The sequence below is a fragment of the Gossypium arboreum genome, chromosome 9 (assembly GCF_025698485.1).
Source record: "Gossypium arboreum isolate Shixiya-1 chromosome 9, ASM2569848v2, whole genome shotgun sequence".
Lineage (NCBI taxonomy): Eukaryota > Viridiplantae > Streptophyta > Magnoliopsida > Malvales > Malvaceae > Gossypium > Gossypium arboreum.
Genome location: NC_069078.1, coordinates 34,745,708 through 34,763,263, shown reverse-complemented (window position 1 = coordinate 34,763,263; position 17,556 = coordinate 34,745,708). Strand labels below are relative to the sequence as shown.

General features: G+C 34.5%; 2 protein-coding genes across 6 annotated transcripts; one reads left to right on the top strand and one right to left on the bottom strand.

Moving 5' to 3' along the window:
• Window positions 1-273: 273 nt before the first annotated feature.
• Window positions 274-2,165, top strand: LOC108460224 (60S ribosomal protein L36-3-like). Of its 2 annotated transcripts, none has more exons than XM_017759639.2 (4): window positions 274-410; window positions 1,018-1,121; window positions 1,693-1,892; window positions 1,972-2,165. In XM_017759639.2, exons 2-4 carry the CDS (start codon window positions 1,020-1,022, stop codon window positions 2,006-2,008), a joined length of 339 nt encoding a protein of 112 aa, XP_017615128.1. In that variant the 5' UTR covers window positions 274-410; window positions 1,018-1,019; the 3' UTR covers window positions 2,009-2,165. The 2 variants fall into 2 exon arrangements, with proteins under 2 accessions (XP_017615128.1, XP_017615129.1); XM_017759640.2 differs by having other exon boundaries at window positions 282-410; window positions 1,015-1,121.
• Window positions 2,166-4,785: 2,620 nt separating this feature from the next.
• LOC108460223 (uncharacterized) lies at window positions 4,786-15,640 on the bottom strand. 4 transcript variants are annotated; one of them, XM_053019386.1, is made up of 10 exons: window positions 14,925-15,640; window positions 14,281-14,367; window positions 13,161-14,125; window positions 12,965-13,053; window positions 12,737-12,840; window positions 12,546-12,636; window positions 12,094-12,169; window positions 11,877-11,991; window positions 11,247-11,778; window positions 4,786-5,573 (listed from the first exon to the last, which is right to left on the bottom strand). In XM_053019386.1, the coding sequence occupies exons 1-10, from the start codon at window positions 15,232-15,234 to the stop codon at window positions 5,567-5,569; spliced, it is 2,376 nt and encodes a 791-aa protein (XP_052875346.1). In that variant the 5' UTR covers window positions 15,235-15,640; the 3' UTR covers window positions 4,786-5,566. The 4 variants fall into 4 exon arrangements, with proteins under 4 accessions (XP_052875346.1, XP_017615125.1, XP_017615123.1 ...); XM_017759636.2 differs by having other exon boundaries at window positions 4,786-5,558; window positions 14,281-14,378; window positions 14,925-15,617; XM_017759634.2 differs by having other exon boundaries at window positions 4,786-5,558; window positions 14,925-15,616.
• Window positions 15,641-17,556: the final 1,916 nt, after the last annotated feature.

Genomic DNA, 17,556 nt, shown 5'->3' with positions numbered 1-17,556 from the left:
TTTGGTAAAATACGCTTCATGTGGTCGTTTGGTTATCTAGGAGCTGTGGAGATGTGATTTTTGTGAAGGCTTCTTCTATTTGCTGGGTTGGATGAATTTATTTTTCCTCTTCTAAACCCATTGTTTCTCTTTGCCTTGTTCTGTTTTTATATAATTTTATAAAAGAAAGACACGTGGCACGACACATCAACCATTTCGTTGACGAGTAAAAGTCAATTTTTAAATTTTGTTTAGGTCGAAATAGACATTCAATTGGGCCGCAAATGGTGATTTTGGGTTGGATCATGCCTTCAATCCAACCCTAGGAGGGAAGTCACTTGCCAATTCGCCCTTATATATATACTCTTTAAGAACAACGTACTCAAAACCCTAACACTCCTTTAGTCCGCCATAGATCGCCGTCTCGAGAGGTAAATCGCGCTATCTCTAAACCCTCCTTCTCTGCTTCTTTCTTCTTCTGAATACTTTTCCTTCTTTGATTGCTTGGGAAATGAAATACTGTGCTCAAACATTTAAGCAGCTTTAGCTGCTTTCGGCTATTGCAATGAATTCAAACTGTGTTTATTAACTGCCTTTCTTTCATTCGTGGGTTTTCTTTTAAAGATTATATCATATTGGCTTTTCCATTTTATATGTATCGCAAGCTTTGGTTTCGTAATGGTTTTGATATCTATGTACATTGTTTTCGTTTTAATTTCAATTTTTCTAACTTCATTAATTTTAGTTTTTTAAACCCTTTTTTAATTTCATTTGCAGTAAGCCTTGGTCTTGAGATATTCGGGATTATCATGAATCAGTGTTATATATATTTTACTGCTGAATCATGCTAATAAATTATGTGAAATTTGAGAGGTTTTTGAGTCCTAAGTTAAAAAATCATATATATATCTGCTAATGTTTGAAGCATGAGTTGAAATCTAAATGGACGGTAATCTAGATTTGATATCTTATTGAAATGCCCCTCGAATGTTATGCTTTTCATTCTATTTATCATGATTTTTTTGTTTACTTAAGCAGGCATGGCCACCAAGCAGCCAAATACAGGCCTTTTTGTAGGACTGAACAAGGGCCATGCTGTAACCAAGAAGGAATTGGCTCCACGTCCATCTAACAGAAAAGGAGTAAGTGCATCCTATGCCTAATTAAGTTCTTTTTTTGTAGAATAATAGTAAACGATTATATGTATTAGTCCTTTGCCAAAAGGTAAAAATACCACGAAGGTCCCTATACTAGTAGTTGGATTTCATTTTACTCCCTTTATTCAAAAAATGAAATGAGCAAATTAGTTTTTATATCTTAGATCAAAGAGCAAATTGATTCATGTGTACCTCATTTTGATGTATAGGAAATATTTTTTAATAGTAGAAATGAATGAATTTTTAACAAAAGACTTGTGTTTGCTCTTTGATCTAATGTACATGAACTAATTTGACTAGTTTTTGAGTAGAGAGAGCAAAATGCAATCTGAGTGTTTTTGAGTAGAGTGAGCAAAATGCAATCTGAGTCCTAGTATAAGAGCTTTCATGGTACTTTTACCAAAAGAGGGAAGGGGGGAAATGCATGGAAAAAGGGCAGCACTACCTTTGAATAGCCATATTGGATCTTTTGTTATTCTTTGTATTTAATCTTTTGGAAGGGATTGGATCTTAGAGTGGAAGTTGAAATCATGATTTATCTTATTTCTTTTCCCAGAAAACTAGCAAAAGAGTCCATTTTGTGAGGAACTTGATAAGGGAAGTTGCTGGTTTTGCACCGTATGAGAAGAGGATTACGGAGCTTTTGAAGGTTGGTAAGGACAAGCGAGCTCTCAAGGTAGCTAAAAGAAAATTGGGAACTCACAAGAGAGCCAAGAAGAAGCGTGAGGAGATGTCGAGTGTTCTCCGCAAGATGAGGTAACATATATATGTTATTATATCAGAGGACATTGAATTATATCTTCGTCTTACGAATATGTTGATGATTTGCATGCAGGGCTCATCATCCTGGAGGTGGAGACAAGAAGAAGTGAAGCTTTTATTTTTGTTGATTTATGGACAAGCTTGAAGGTTTGATTTAGTAGCTGTTAGAGATTTTGTTTAGCACTTTGTTTGAGACTGAAAACCATGCACTCAAATTTGCTGCTTTACATGAATTACTGCAAGTTTTTTTTTTTTTTTAATTTAAAATGTGTTTATTATGCACTCGTAAAAATTCAGTGAAATGCAGAATATGGCTGGGGCCATGGATTTAAAATCAAACTGTATCTGTCACAAGACAACTCAATTGATTCGAATATATATCAGTTGAAACTTTTTAAAAGAAATTAAAAATATAAAATTTATAAAATTCATCTCCTGGCAATCTGTGTGTGAGCTCTGTTAATTTTTATAAGTTTAAGGGTTAAATTTTTCCTTTTATAGTTGGAAGGTCAAATATGTGTGTATGATAAATTTTGCCTTTATTATTTATCAAAATAAATTAAAAATTAGACTATAAATGGAAAACATGATAAATTCAAAATATGTGTGTATGAGTATGTAACACTATTAAGGTATGCAACTAAAGTTGGTTTTGAGAGCCAAAATCTCACTAACTTGTTTATTGTTGGCGGGTTGTATTTGTTTTTGCGTTGTTTATTTGGATTATTTAAATTGCCTCAACTTACAATTTTTTTTTTATTTAAAAATTAAAGATAAACACGCAGATATAATTATGTGAAAATTTATCTATTCAACTAGTCCATAGTTTAGTTTTTTCATAAATGTATGATCCAATTGACTTGTAAATCTATTCAAATATTCAATGCAATAAGAAAATATAAATATTGACAATCGAATTAATCTTTATACAATTATACTTGAACTTCCATGGTTAGAAAGGATAAAGCCCAATCACGACATTCGTATCCATGCTCATGTTTGTAAAAGCAACAACCATTTGTTTTGTTTTTCATTTACTTGCCCTCCAAAGTGGCCTCATTGAACCCCCAACAAAATGAATCGACCATTTCAAAGAACTATAGTAAAGAAGATACATGGTATGTGTCTTGTTGCGGAAGTGATTTTCGCAACAATATTCCTCTTACCATCCAAAGCATTTAAGCTCTAGCATATCTCTTCCACAATTGAATGTGAACTAGTTAATTTAAGAAGCCTTTCCAACTATCTACATTTCACTTGATTCACATCTAATTCGTTCTTCTTTTTAAATGACACGACACTTAATAACCGATCATATTTATACTCAATATTGATGTTATTAGTTCCGATTATCGCATTCTCGTTAATTGAAAAATCGAATGTTAAAGTGACATCTTCTAACGTTAGTCATTTCTCAATATGAAAAATGGAATGTATACATTATCGGCTTCCATCTTTCCAACAAGGTGGGAAGCAATTCTAATTTCATAATAAACTTTGTTATCATAGATGTCACATGTAAACAATCACTTTTCCAGCAATTTACAATACATCCATTATCCTCCGAAAAATTTAAATTATGTTGAAAACGAATAACTTCAACCGCTAAAAAACCAACATAAAAATATTTAATTTCACAAAATCTTAAAAAAAAAATTTCTATAAAAGATTATAAATTTTAAAAAAATTGAATTAAAAATTGTTACCATATTAAAGACATAATTTGTTATATTTTCTTCCTAAAACCTTCAAGCGATCATTTTTTCTCGAAAAAAGAAGAAGAGAATAACAAGTTTACTAGAGAGAGTTTGAGAGGACTTTTGATGGGAAGAGAAAAAAAAATAAGTGGAGGTATTTATAGGAGAGAAAGTCGACCGATGGTTGTTAACTCCCCATGATTGTTAACTTCTTTGTATTAAATTCTTAGTGAAACTTTACAACTTAAAAATCTCACACCCTATGGGAGTTAATTTATTATTGATTTTACCTTGCAATTATGACATATAGAGTATGCATTCTTATAATAATTTGACATTGCATAGAATTCAACACACACGAGTGTCAAAGTATCTATAAAAAGATATTCTAAAATATAACTTTTACAAATAATAATCAAATTTCGACTGAATCCTCAACGGAACGCATAGCCACATTGCTTTCAGATTCAACTAAAACGTTGTGTCATCCAAAGCAGTACAAGACCCTCGTATATAGCCTGATGGACACTGAAACAACCAATATTTGTATAAAAATCAAATGATTTTAGTTCTTGGTTTGTTCCTTGTTCTTTGATTTTTCTGGATCCTTACTAAAATATTATTCTTTGAATTGGGGCCTAACAATTTTTTTAGTCAGATTTTACATTCCTAACCCCGATTTAAAGATTCGATTATTGGACGGTTGTGCAACCTCGACACTTGATAAGATGAACCTCTTCATTGCTCAGAACATGCAAATGGCTTCCACAAATCTCCGAATTAAAAAGTGGATTTATTATTATTATTATTATTATTATTATTTGATTCTCTTGCCTTTGCAGATTATAAAAGATTTTATTATTATTTTTTTTTTTGGCATTCTTTGGAGTTTGCAAATAGAAAAAGAAAATTATGGAGATACTATGATGTTTTGAGAATGATAGCAACAGCTCCAGATACAACCCAAAATGGAGTACAGCTTCACAGATCAATGTGGATGCAACTTTCACTACTTGATAATAATGTTTGGTTTAAGATATTCCAATTTTCTTTTATTTAAAATACCTTTAGTGTTTCTTAAATTCAGGTCATTCAAATAATTTTTTTTTTGACAGTTGAGGTACCAAAATAGAGATACTAGCGTTTGGAGATTTGATGAAGTACAAGGACTACTAATGCTACCATACCAATTATTCATCAAATTATGTTTTTAAATATTTCAAGATATGATTAAATGTCCAACAAGAAACTTGTCGGGTGCTATTAAGAACAAATACATAAATAGCAATTTTCATTGCTTATTATTTTCTTTTACACATCATTTAAATGACAAATGATTAACATAGTACATTCATTCTAATGCATATTGATCAGAAATGAGATGAATTACATGCCTCTCAACTGCAAAATTTCTTTATTTCCGTGCCCAAGAAAGGCCAAAACATAAATCACAGGCGGAGACACTTATGTTCTGAACCTCTGAGTGAGTTTCTCAACCCCTTCCCGACAATCACCGGCCACCCGTTTTGCGCCTTCTTTAAGGGCCAAGCTAAATCCTGCTGTGCTTTGCTGCAATTCTTGTACCGATCCCCTTGTGCTCAATGCAGCCCTGTCTTTCAAAACTCCAGCTTTTGCGCTTGCTATGGAGGCCCACTCCTTCAACATTGAGATAAAATATTGTATCTTTTGAATGATCTTACTGATGAACTCTCTAGTTTTCCCTTTAACTTCACTTGCCAACGCCTTGAGCTTCTTCACTAAAGCTTCACTCCTGGTGACGGTTCCTTCAACCTCATCTTCGACTTTCTTCCCTACATTTACCCATGTAACTTCTGCTATAGTCTCTTCCTGAAGGTCTTTATCGACCACCACTTTGATACCTTGCCTCTCCCAGCGGTCTCTAGCCTCCTCTAAGGCTTTTGCCTGTTCTCTTGCTCTTTTTGCTTCATCCTCAGCCCACGCCCTGAATCATTAGGAACTTTAAATGCTCAAATGATAACAGAACTGAGTCAAACATATCTTCCAGAAAAACTAAAGCAGCCGACGACAGACAAATTAAAGAAGCAAAACAGTAAGACAATAATTGAATCTCCAAATGGATTTTACAGTAACCCAAGAGAAGAAAAAGGCAAAATTATGAACAATTATTCTTCCATAGAAGCATATAAGAAATGCAGGAGAAATATTGATTCGACTGCCATACAGAAGTATATTCATAATAAAGAATCAAGCTAGATATTGGTTTAGCAGTTGGCAGAGAGTATAATTCAAATAGCAAGCAAGCCAGGTTGTCTTTCTAAACTGATAATCTTACTTAATGTATTGGTTTAGCAGTTGCGAGAGGTAAAAGAACATTTGCATTTTGAACACAGATTTTCAAGAAAAATACTTCCGTAAATTAAACAAGAATATAAATCATGACATATGAACATCATGTCTGACGCATTGTTCCTCGTTGAAATATGTGAAAGCCATATATTTTGGGAATATATTTTAAATGTATTTAAGTAGATAAGTTTTATTCTTATTCTATAAATGTTTTATTTTATTTTTAATAGTTTATTAAAAAATAAGGAAATTATTTTCCTATGTTTAAGTTTTAGTAGTTTATTAGAGAAAGGGAATTATTTTCCCAATTAGGATTAACACTCTTTTCTCTATTTAAGTTCAGTTCTTTAGTTAATAAAAAATAGAACAGTTTTATTAAAAACTCTCTTGAAAACTTTCATGGCATCTGAGTTAGGTTAAATCTCTAGTAACATCATGGTTAAAACAACCTTCACTAGAGATAAGAGATCCAACAATTAAACAGAAAAAGAAAGTTCTACCGTTGAAACAACTACCAATAGTACAATGACTCAAGGGATAGAGGCGTCTCACCTTTCTTTTCAGCTGACATCTCACAAGCTGAATGACAAGAATTATCTAGAATGGTCGCTGTCCGTAAAATTAGCAATTGATGGGCACGACAAGTTAGGTCATTTAACTAGAGAAGTCAAGCAACAACAGGTGGGCGATCCAAAGATGAGCAAGTGGAGGTCAAAAAATTCTATGATAATTGCATGGCTTATTAATTCCATGGAAGCATACGTAGGTAAACCTTTTTTTTTTCTCCTGACTATTAAAGATGTTTGGGACGCTATGAAAGACACCTATTCAGATTTAGAAAACGCTTCATATATATTTAAGTTAAAAATAACTTTGGAAAGCTAGGTAAGGGGAAAAGGAAGTTACTTTTTATTATGACGAGATGATGTCTCTTTGGCAAGAACTTGATCAGTGTTATAATGATGAATGGGAGTGTCCCGGAGATGGTGTAAAAGTTATAAAAAAAGAAGAGAATGAACGAGCTTATTTGTTTCTGGCTGGTTTAAATAAAGAATTTGATGAAGTGAAATCTCAGATCTTAGGGAAAAAATCGCTTCCAAAACTCTATGAGATTTTATTTTAGGTTAGAAGAGAGGAGATAAGGAGAAAAATAATGTTAAGACCAGGGTTTGAAGCTAATGATGATAATTTTGCTCTTGTAACTATTAAAAATAATGATGATAGTGAAAAAAGGAAAAAACCTTGGTATGATCACTGCAAAAAATATTGGCATGCTTGAGAAACATGTTGGAAGCTCCATAGAAAACCGACGAATGGAAGAAAAAAGAGTGGCAATGATCGTGGTTCACAATCAGGGGATAGCAGAACTTTCCAAACAATTAATGAAAATTATGAGGGCCAAATTTCTCTGGAAGGGTTTCCATTCACTAAGGAACAATTAGAGCATCTACACAAGCTTTTTCAATCACCACAGTTTCGGATGAATTCTTCTGTTCCTAACTCATCCAATAATCCTTTTTCCACTTTTGCCCAACCAGGTATTGATTTTTCTTTTTTTTTTCAATATCAAGCATTGTAAAACAAACACATGGATCGTTGATTCTGGAGCTAGTGATCACATGATTAGTAGTCATTTTCTTTTTGCAACTTACACACTTGTGCAGGAAACAAAAAGATCAAAGTAACAGAAGGGTCGTTCTCGGCAATAGCCGAGAAAGGCACTGTTAAAATTTCATCTTCATTGGTTTTACATGTGCCAAATCTAGCTTGTAATCTTATATCGGTCAGTAAATTATCCCAGTCTTTAAATTGTCATGTTATATTTGACTCCTCTATGTGTAAATTTCAGGAGATGGTCCTAGGGAGGATGACTGGCAATGCTAAAGAATTTGGTGGAATTTACTTTCTTGACAACGACCATCTAAGTCAACCAATAACTACTTTATATTTAAATTCTGTTTCTGATTTTGATAAGGTTATGATTTAGCATTATAGACTTGGATATCCTAATTTTTACTATTTAAGATATTTGTTACCTGATCTATTTAAAAAATAAAAGTCCTTATTCATATCACTGTGAATTTTGTGAATTTTGTGAATTAGCAAAACATCATCAGTCATTCTTTCCACCTCAAAAATATAAAGCTTCCAAACCTTTTTCGTTAATTCATAGTAATGTTTGGGGGCCTTCAAAAGTTTAACTTTTTTGGAAAAATGTTGGTTTGTCATATTTATTAATGATCATACTCGTATTTGTTGGGTGTTTTTATTAAAAGATAAGTCTAAAGTTAAAAATGTGTTTCAGTTTTTTTATGCTATGGTGAAAACACAATTTGATGTGAAAATATAACTATTTCGAAGTGACAATGGTGAGGAATTTTTTAGTGACCAATTAAGTGTTTTCTTAATCAAACATGGAATAGTCCACCAAAGTTCTTGTATAAATACGCCACAACAAAATGGGATTACAAAAAGAAAAAGCCAACATCTTTTGGAAGTAACTAGAGCCTTGATGTTCACTAGTCAAGTACCACTTTATCTTTGGGGTGAAACCTTGTTAACAGCTACATATCTTATTAATAGAATGCCTAGTAAAACTCTAAACTATAGAACTCCTTTTCGTCTCTTTAAATATAACTTTCCTAACTCTAAATTGATCACAGATTTATCCTTCTGAGTTTTTAGGTGTAGTGTTTTGGTTCATCTTCACAATCAAGGTAAACTAGATCCTAGAGCAAAAAAATGTCTTTGTTGGCTATGCTTATAATAAAAAGGGTTACAAATGTTATGATCCAATTGATAGGAAGATTATTGTTACCATGGATGTCACATTTGTTGAAACGCAGCCTTATTTTAATTCTAATATTCAGGGCGGGAATTATAGTAAGGAAGATTTTATAATTGATCAAGAAAAGACTAGGAATATACAACCTAGAGATTCTAATAATGGGGAAGGTGAATTTATGATTAACACATAAATTAATGATGTTAATGTTGTTAATAAAAAAGGAGTATGAAGGTGTAGAGTCTGATCATGAGAATAAAGAACAAATAAAGGAGTTAATTGTTTACTCAAGAAGAAATCGAAATCAAGAAAGTAGAATCCACCAGATTCATCACCAAGAATCTGACCCACAAGATCTTGTCAAAAGTTCAGGTAAAGCTCATAATCCAGCCAATGATTTTTTTGATTTAGATATTCCAATTGCTAAAAGAAAATGTATTAGAAATATTGTCAAATATCTCATGTCTAACTTTGTATCCTATAAAGCCTTATCTTCGACATTCTCAGCCTTTGTTACGTGTCTCGGTACTGTGAAAATACACAAAAATGTGAAACATGCTTTATAGGTTCCTGAGTGGAAGGAGGCTATTTTAGAGATGCGCGCTCTTGAAAAAACATGTACATGAGAAACAGTGGAATTACGTGTAGGAAAAAAAATAGTGGGTTGTAAATGGGTGTTCACAACCAAATTCAAACCAAATGGTTTTTTAGATAGATACAAAGCCTGATTGGTGGCTAAAAGGTACACTCAGACATACGGGATAGATTATCTTGAAACATTTGCTCCAGTAGCCAAATTAAATTCCATTAGAGTTCTTTTATCAATGGTTGTTAATCTTGATTGGTCTTTACAACAGCTAGATGTGAAAAATGTTTTCCTAGATTAACTTGAAGAAGAAATTTACATGGATCCTCCTCCAGGTTTTGAAGAAAATTTTAAAACTAGAGTATGTAAACTCAATAAATCTTTTTATGGTCTAAAGCAGTTTCCTTGAGTTTGGTTTGAACGTTTAACCCAAGTCGTTAAAAAACAAGATAACTCACAAAGGCAAGCTGATCACACAATGTACTATCGACATACACAAAAATGTAGAATAGCAGTTATTATAGTTTATGTTGATCATATCATTCTTACAAGAGATGAAGTGGATGAAATAAGGCGTCTCAAGGAGCATTTAGCATTGAAGTTTGAGATTAAAGACTTGGGTCCTTTGAAATACTTTCTTGGAATGGAAGTTGCTCAATCAAAGAAGGGTCTTGTGATCTCTCAGAAAAAATATGTGATTGATCTTTTAAAAGAGGCTGGGATGAGTGGTTGCTGCCCAGCCGACACACCAATTGATCCAAATGTAAAATTCGGAAATAAAGAAGGTCGATTAGTTGATAAAGGGCAGTACTAAAGATTAGTTGGTAAGTTAATTTCTTTATCACATACAAGGCCAGACATAGCTTTTGCAATGAGCTTAGTGAGTCAATTTATGTACTTCCCAATGGAGGAACATGAAGAAGCAATGTTTCGGATTCTAAGATACTTTAAAAATTCACTTGGAAAGGGTTTATTCTTCAAGAAATCTGAACAAAGAGGAATTGAAGCTTATACAGATGTAGATTGGGCAGGCTCAATAACAGATAGAATATCTACATAAAGATACTGTACATTTATTTAGGGAAACCTTGTGACTTGGCGAAGCAAAAAACAAAGTGTTATAGCAAGAAATAGTGCAGAGGCTGAGTTTAGATCAATGGTTCAAGGAATTTGAGAAATGATGTGGTTAAAAAGAATTGTGAAAGAGCTGAGGAAGCTAATAACTTCACCAATGAAGTTGTATTGTGATAGCAAAGCTGCCATTAGTATTGCTCACAACCCAGTCCAGCATGACAGAACTAAACATATTGTGATTGATAGACACTTTAGCAAGGAGAAGATTGAAGAAAACCAAGTGTGCATGCCATTTGTTCTTTCAAAACAACAGATTGTTGACATACTCACCAAAGGGCTCTCTAAAACAAGTTTTGATTTTCTTGTAAGCAAGTTGGGCATTATTGATATATATGCACCAACTTGAGGGAGGGTGTTGAAATATGTGAAACTCATATATTTTGGGAATATATTTTAAATTTATTTAGGTAGACAAATTTTATTTAGGTAGATAAGTTTTATTCTTATTCTAGGAATATTTTATTTATATTAAGGGAATTATTTTTTCCAATTAGGATTAGGACTCTTTTTTCTATTTAAGTTCAGTTCTTTAGTTAATAAAAAATAGAACCGTTTTATTAAAAGCTCTCTTGAAAACTTTCATTCCTAACTTCTAACTTGGAACAAAAGTGACATTTATAGATTGAGCAGATAAGCACAAATCCATGTCAAATCTGATAGATGCAAATTCTTATGCAAGTGAACAAACATAAGCAGTCTCACACTAAATATCCTTGAATATGTTATCCTGCAAATAGAGCATCTAATTTATATTAGAAGAATCTTTTCAATTCTTCCCTGTTAGGTGTTGCAGCATCTAATAAAGTTCATTTCTTTACCTGGCCATAGATAAAGCTTTTCTCTCCACCTCCAGCTCATGCTGTAACCTGACAACCTCCTGGCTTTCATCCTCTGTTTCTTTTCGTAGTTTGTTAATCACTTCCTTCTCATATGATATCTCTACCTTGTTATTCATCAGGCTTTCCAACTGCTCCTCCACTTCACGCCTTAACCTTGAAAGAACTTCCATTTCTGAATCAATGGCAGCACGGTCCTTCATTAAGGCCATATTCTGTGCCTCTCTCTCAGCTCTTAACCTTTCCAGTTCATGCATTGTCTCTTCGGCCATTTTTTCAACAGCATCAATCTTTTCCTTTTCGATTAAAAGCTCTTTCTCAAAACTAGCATTAACATCTTTCTCAACCTCAGCAACTAAAGCATTATGAGCAGATACTGCCTTTTCTGCCATTGATTCTGCTTCAATACGCGCAAGCTCCTCATTTACTAGGTCAAAAGCCTCACCAGTTGCAAGAGCAACAGCAACTTGGGCTTTGGTCACAGGCTTATTTGGCTGAAACAGTCTTGTACAACCTGCCGGGGATAATGAAAATAACAAAGAAATATCAATCATCAAATTCAACATCAACAAGAAATTTAGTGAAAGAAATTGTAATTCAAACAAAACTTACCAAAAGCAAATGCTATTATTCCTTGTTCTCCAGCAGACACATCAGCCACAACTGCAGGCCATGCATCTGGATTTATCTTATCTATGTCTATAAAACCAGAAATTTGGTAGAGGATCTATACATGGCCACAAGGTAAAATTAATACCAAATATACTCACTACTACGTACAACAAAGAAGATAAAATGGACAAATAAACAAAACTCAAGCATAGCCAACCTTTTTGTCGGCTTCCGGAAGTTGTCTTTTCTCCAGGGCCATTTTCCAACTCACAAGATCCTGGCGTGATAGTGGACTGGAGCATAAAAAAAAGAAGGAAATGAGGAAATGAAAAGACAATAGAAACCCAGAAGTAATGCAGGCTTGTATCCTCAAATAAAGCAACAGACTGAAAAGCAAAACTGCAATGCAAAACCGCAATGCAATTTTCATTCACATCATTCCAGATTTTATTAAGGCTAAGTCAGAAAGTTATATATCAGGCTTTTTTGCACATCTTTTAAGAGCATTTTACTTCAATTAAATGAAATGGGTTAACCACGACTTTGGGAAACGGGAACCATTCTTTAGATATAGAACAAAAGGCCATGCAGAAGTTTAGGGCAAAAAAGTAATGGCAAGAATTGTATTGGAGACTTATATTGCAAGTTCAATGTGTGAACAGTAAAAACCTTTCAGGAGAAAAGTAAAATGGGCCTAGATCGTCATTAAGCAGATCTTTATTTGAAAGAGTGCTTGAGATAAGTCCAGCCTCCGCTAAGCCTGAATAACCAACTCCATTAACAACAATGATTACAACAAAAATAAAGTTACCCAACAAATATGAAATATCATTGCCAAGAATATAAAATCCTATTCTCACCTTGAATGGATGAAAAATCAGGGTCTTCAGGTGTGATGTCATCAAATGCAAGTTCAGTAACATTCTCAATATACATTGCAGGATAAACTTTTGATACTGAATTCCTGCAAGCAACAAAAAAGGGATTGCAAGTTTTCTTTTCCCTATTTAAAATTGCTAACTAAGATGCTAATTTCCCAATGCCAACATACTGCCATACATGGGACTAATTAGGAAGGGACCTGTTACCTCGAAAGAACACCACTTGCAGACACTAACCATCGAGCATACTCACGGCGTGTGCAAAGATCGCTAGGTTGAGCATCAGCCTCAATGACCTGGAAAGATTCAGATATTTGATCAATAGGTTGCAACTTGCAGGTCCTCATCTTATCTGCAGAGCTTATACTGTAATTGTTTCAATATATCAGTGAGAAAGAAACACCTTCAAAACTTGAAGGGCCGCAAGTGCCTGCCCCTGAACCTGATCAACAACTGCAGGAATGAGAACCTTTCCTGGATGCACCTGTAGAGCTGCAGAAACTACAGATGGAGCAGGTATACCGGCAGGGGAGAAGGAACTCCTTGGAATTGGAGATTCCAAAACTGGTTTGCTATCATTTATCTCTTTATAATCAATTTCCTTTTGCTCATCTTGGGGATGAGCTGGTGCTGACATAGAGGTTATTTCAGATGGCATACTCTCATTTAAGTTGTTCACCTCAAGGTTTCCTTCAGATGGAAATGATTCTATGGTTTTCACATTGTCTATGGGTAAAGAATGAGGTTCTAAAATTGGTTCAAACTTGGAACTAACTGAGAAGTTCAAAGTCACAGCCTCATTGGTTAGACTAGAACTAGAAGAAGAATCCACTGAGGTATTACAATTCTCTTTTCCTTGTGATCCAAGCTTTCCCTCATCGATATCATTGTCTAGGTTTATTGGGTCAGACAAATTAGTATCTATAGTTTCTTTGACATTAAACAAATTTTCTTTAGTTTCTGAAGTTGCCTCAGGTGAACCAATATCAAGGTTGCTTTCTGACTTTCTAAGGCTTGGTGCGAAAATAGGCCCACCAGCAACTTCAGATTCAGGCAATTTAGGTGATATTGGAGTTAAGCCTGTGCTAATTGGCATTCCATCCAAAGCTGAAACATTTTGCAAGTCTTCTTGAATTGGAGCAGTGTTAGCGGCAACATTGCCATTATATGTGTAACCGTCTACTAAGTACGAACCATTGTCATTTTCAAGTTTATTATCAGTAGAAGTGGCATTAAATTCTGAAGGTGACAAAAGATCCTTACGTATACCTTTCTTGCTTTCATTCTCCTCAGACTTATCAGTCTCATTATCAGAGGCCAATAAAACTTCCTGTAGAGCTGTTAGCGGATCCAACTGTAGTTTTTTCCCTGCAGTCAACAGATTACAATCTTTCATCACCACCACTCAGGCCAATTTGATCTATAATACCTAATAAACACACAAACGAAAAAAGGTAATAGCATGCAAATGATACAAGAACATGATAAAATAGAACGTGCTGTAGTCAAAAGAGACCACTTACTAGCAGTGCTTTGGTTACCAACGGACATTGCTGCAAAGGAAAGCCCAGCTACCAGAACAAGTCCAACTGATCCAGCTCTTATAATTCCTGAAAGCAAACTACTTACGACTTGTTATTAGTCCATGATAAAGGGACCAACTATTTTAATTTAAACCCCTTTAAGAATAATTAGAACATCCCCAACCCAAGTCATTGCCCAAGCATTCTTTGACAACCATGAAAATAGAAGAGAAGAAGAAGAGCCCAATTCTATTCGCCATTATCATCTTATGCATATCTGCTTCATTTCAAAGGAATACCTCTGATTGGCAGATGCTAAAAAGTAATTTAGCGTTAGAAAAACATAAATCATAAGCTTAAGCAAATTATAGCGGGGAAGGGATAAATCTACTAATAATGATAACAAAAAAAAAGAAAAAAAAAAAACAGAGCAACGCACCATAATTTGATATTGTAAAACCAGATTCAAAATATATTAACATAAAATTTCATCCTTTTGCCTTTTGATCAACAAAAATAGTTAGATAAAACTTTTATTATTTTCAACTAACTCTTGAAAACAAAATAGCACAAAATTCAATCAAGAAAAATAGTAATGACATTTTCGTTAGATGCAGAGTAACAAATGTATCATAAATTTATACCTCCGAACCATCCGCTCCGTCTCGAGTCTACGGAGTCTTCAACATGTTCCGAATCGGACCATCGAGAAAAGGCATCCGCCCCCGCGCCAGCTGTGGAGTCGGCCACAATCCGAAAAGCACCGTTATGACGTCGTTCCAGTCTCTGACTCCTGCTTCGTGTGAGAGAGAGCAGGCGAAGACGACGATGAGAATCGAGGTTGGTCGTCCACGCCCCGACGATAAGCGCGCGTGGTTCGACGGAATTCCTGCAACGCAGAGCCAGACGGAGCTGGGGAGAGCTGGGGGACAACGTGACGGTGGTAGAAGCCATCACCAAAAGAAAATAAGAAGGAAGGTAAAAGGGGTGAATTGTTCTAGGGATTTTGGTAGAATTTGATTGTCAGTTAATGGTATAAAGGAGGATGGAAAGAGTGGGGTTGGTTATCTGAGTAATTAATAAACAAGAAGTGAGGAAGGATGATGCTTCATATTCAGTGTGTCGCTGTGTTGTTGTTTTTACCGAGTATCGGAATTTGATGTTCAGGCAGCTACCTATCTTTTCATTAATCTCTCCTCCCTCATTTTCCTCGTTTTGCCTTCCTAATTATCCTGTCTTAAATCTTAACCAGACATTTTAGGAATTAAGTCCGTAGGAGAATATTTTAAACATTTTTGTTTTCTCTTTCTTTCTTTTTTTTTTTTTAAACCAACAATAACATTCGTTTTGTTTATTAACATAATTTAAATAAATAATCTATTATCTATTAGATTATAATATATTTATATTATAATCTACCTATTTATTTATAATCTATCCAAAAATTAGAGAAACTAATTTGAACATATTAGGAAGCATAGTTTGCTTTGATAACCCGTTTGGGTGTCTGCTTTAATATCACGTTTTGCTTTTGTTGTTTGCTTTGGTTTGTCATTTTATTTGGTGCTTCTCCAGATGTGTATCAGTAGCTGGAGTGTTGTTTTGTGTTTTTCCTTTTAGAAGTTGATCGATTTCAAATCTACTATGGAAGAGTCGTTGACAAGTATGAAGATTGAGGATGAGGCTCTTTGGAGAGTGCTGGTGGAAAGGAATGTCAGTTCTTGATAGTATGATCTATGTTTGGTAGGATGCTTCCGAACTATGAGTGTAGTTCATTTCCAGGCCATGAGGAACATGTTGGCAAATCTTTTGCACCCACTAAGAGGGGTGGCAATATCATATATAGGGAAAAAGAGATTCCTTTTCAAATTCTTTTATGAGATCAATCTGACTAGGGTGATTGAGGGTGGACCATGGACTTTTAACAACCATCTACTAGTGTTTCATCGTTTGTTAGAAGGAGAAGACCCTCTACATGTACAACTTTTTTCCGTGGATTTTTTATACAAATTCATGATATTTCCAATGGCTTATTCAATGAGACCATGGGAAAGCAATTTGAAGGTTTTCTCGGTAAGTTTATTGATTATGATGCTAAGGCTATAACACGGGATTTACAGAATTATATGTGTATTAGAGTGCCACTAGATGTTTGTCAACCATTAAAAAGGAGGAAGAAGATTTATATTTCGACAGACCAATTTGTTTATGCTTATTTTATGTATGAGAGATTATCCCTATTTTATTTTTTGTGTGGGAGACTTAGCCATAGTGAGAGCTATTGCCTTTACGAATTTCTCAAGGTGCTTAGAATCTACTTATGGAATGGGATTGGTCGATAAGGTAATGCCAAGACGAGCGGTGATGGCACCAAGCATCTAGTTGAAAGAGGTGGCAGAGATACCTTCAATTGATTCCATGGAACTGATAAAGATTTTGGCAGTATAAAAGGAAATAATATTAATCTTTCCTTTTTTGATAAGGTTTGAGCTAATCCTGGCCTAAATTTAGGGGGTAAAACTTTTTCAAAATTCTAGGGGTTCATTCATGGGCCCGACACAAGTTGGAAAAGATAAATGTGTTTTTTGTCATCAGTAAGAGGGCTTACTAATGGATTCGACCGATGGGAAGAAAAGGCCCAGGTTGGATGTAATGAAGACCAAAAGTGTGGACCATGAATAAGTGTTTGGAGGTGCTTTAGATGATTTGGCTGAACTTGCTGGATAGGCCAGCCGTTTACAATATGGATACTAAGCTAAAATGTTCATGGGTCGGGGATTCCATAGGACGTTCGATATCTTCAACATAGTTTGAAGACTTATAAACCCTATGTAGTTTTTTTCATTTAAACAAAACTATATGCTACTTGTATGGAAATGACTTGTAGGATGCTCGATTTTCAGATGGGTTTTGTTGTCAATGCTAAAGGCTCTCAAAGAGATTTTTCTTTAGGATGGAATCATGCTTGTCATGTTAATCTTCAATGGTTCATTGCTAGTTTTATTGATGTTGATTTTGTGGAACATAATGATGGTAAATCATGGAGATTTATGGGTTTCTATGGAGCCTCAGATGAACGAAATCAGTGGGAATCGTGGAATACTGTACGTAATCCTAGTTAGGAATCTTTGCATCCTTGGTTGGTTGTGAGAGATTTTAATGAAATTACATCATCATGGGAAAACAAAGGGGTCGATTGAGGGACAAGAGGCAGATGCTTGCTTTTTGTGACACGCTAGATGTGCGAGGCTATATGATTTGGCTTATAAGGGACGG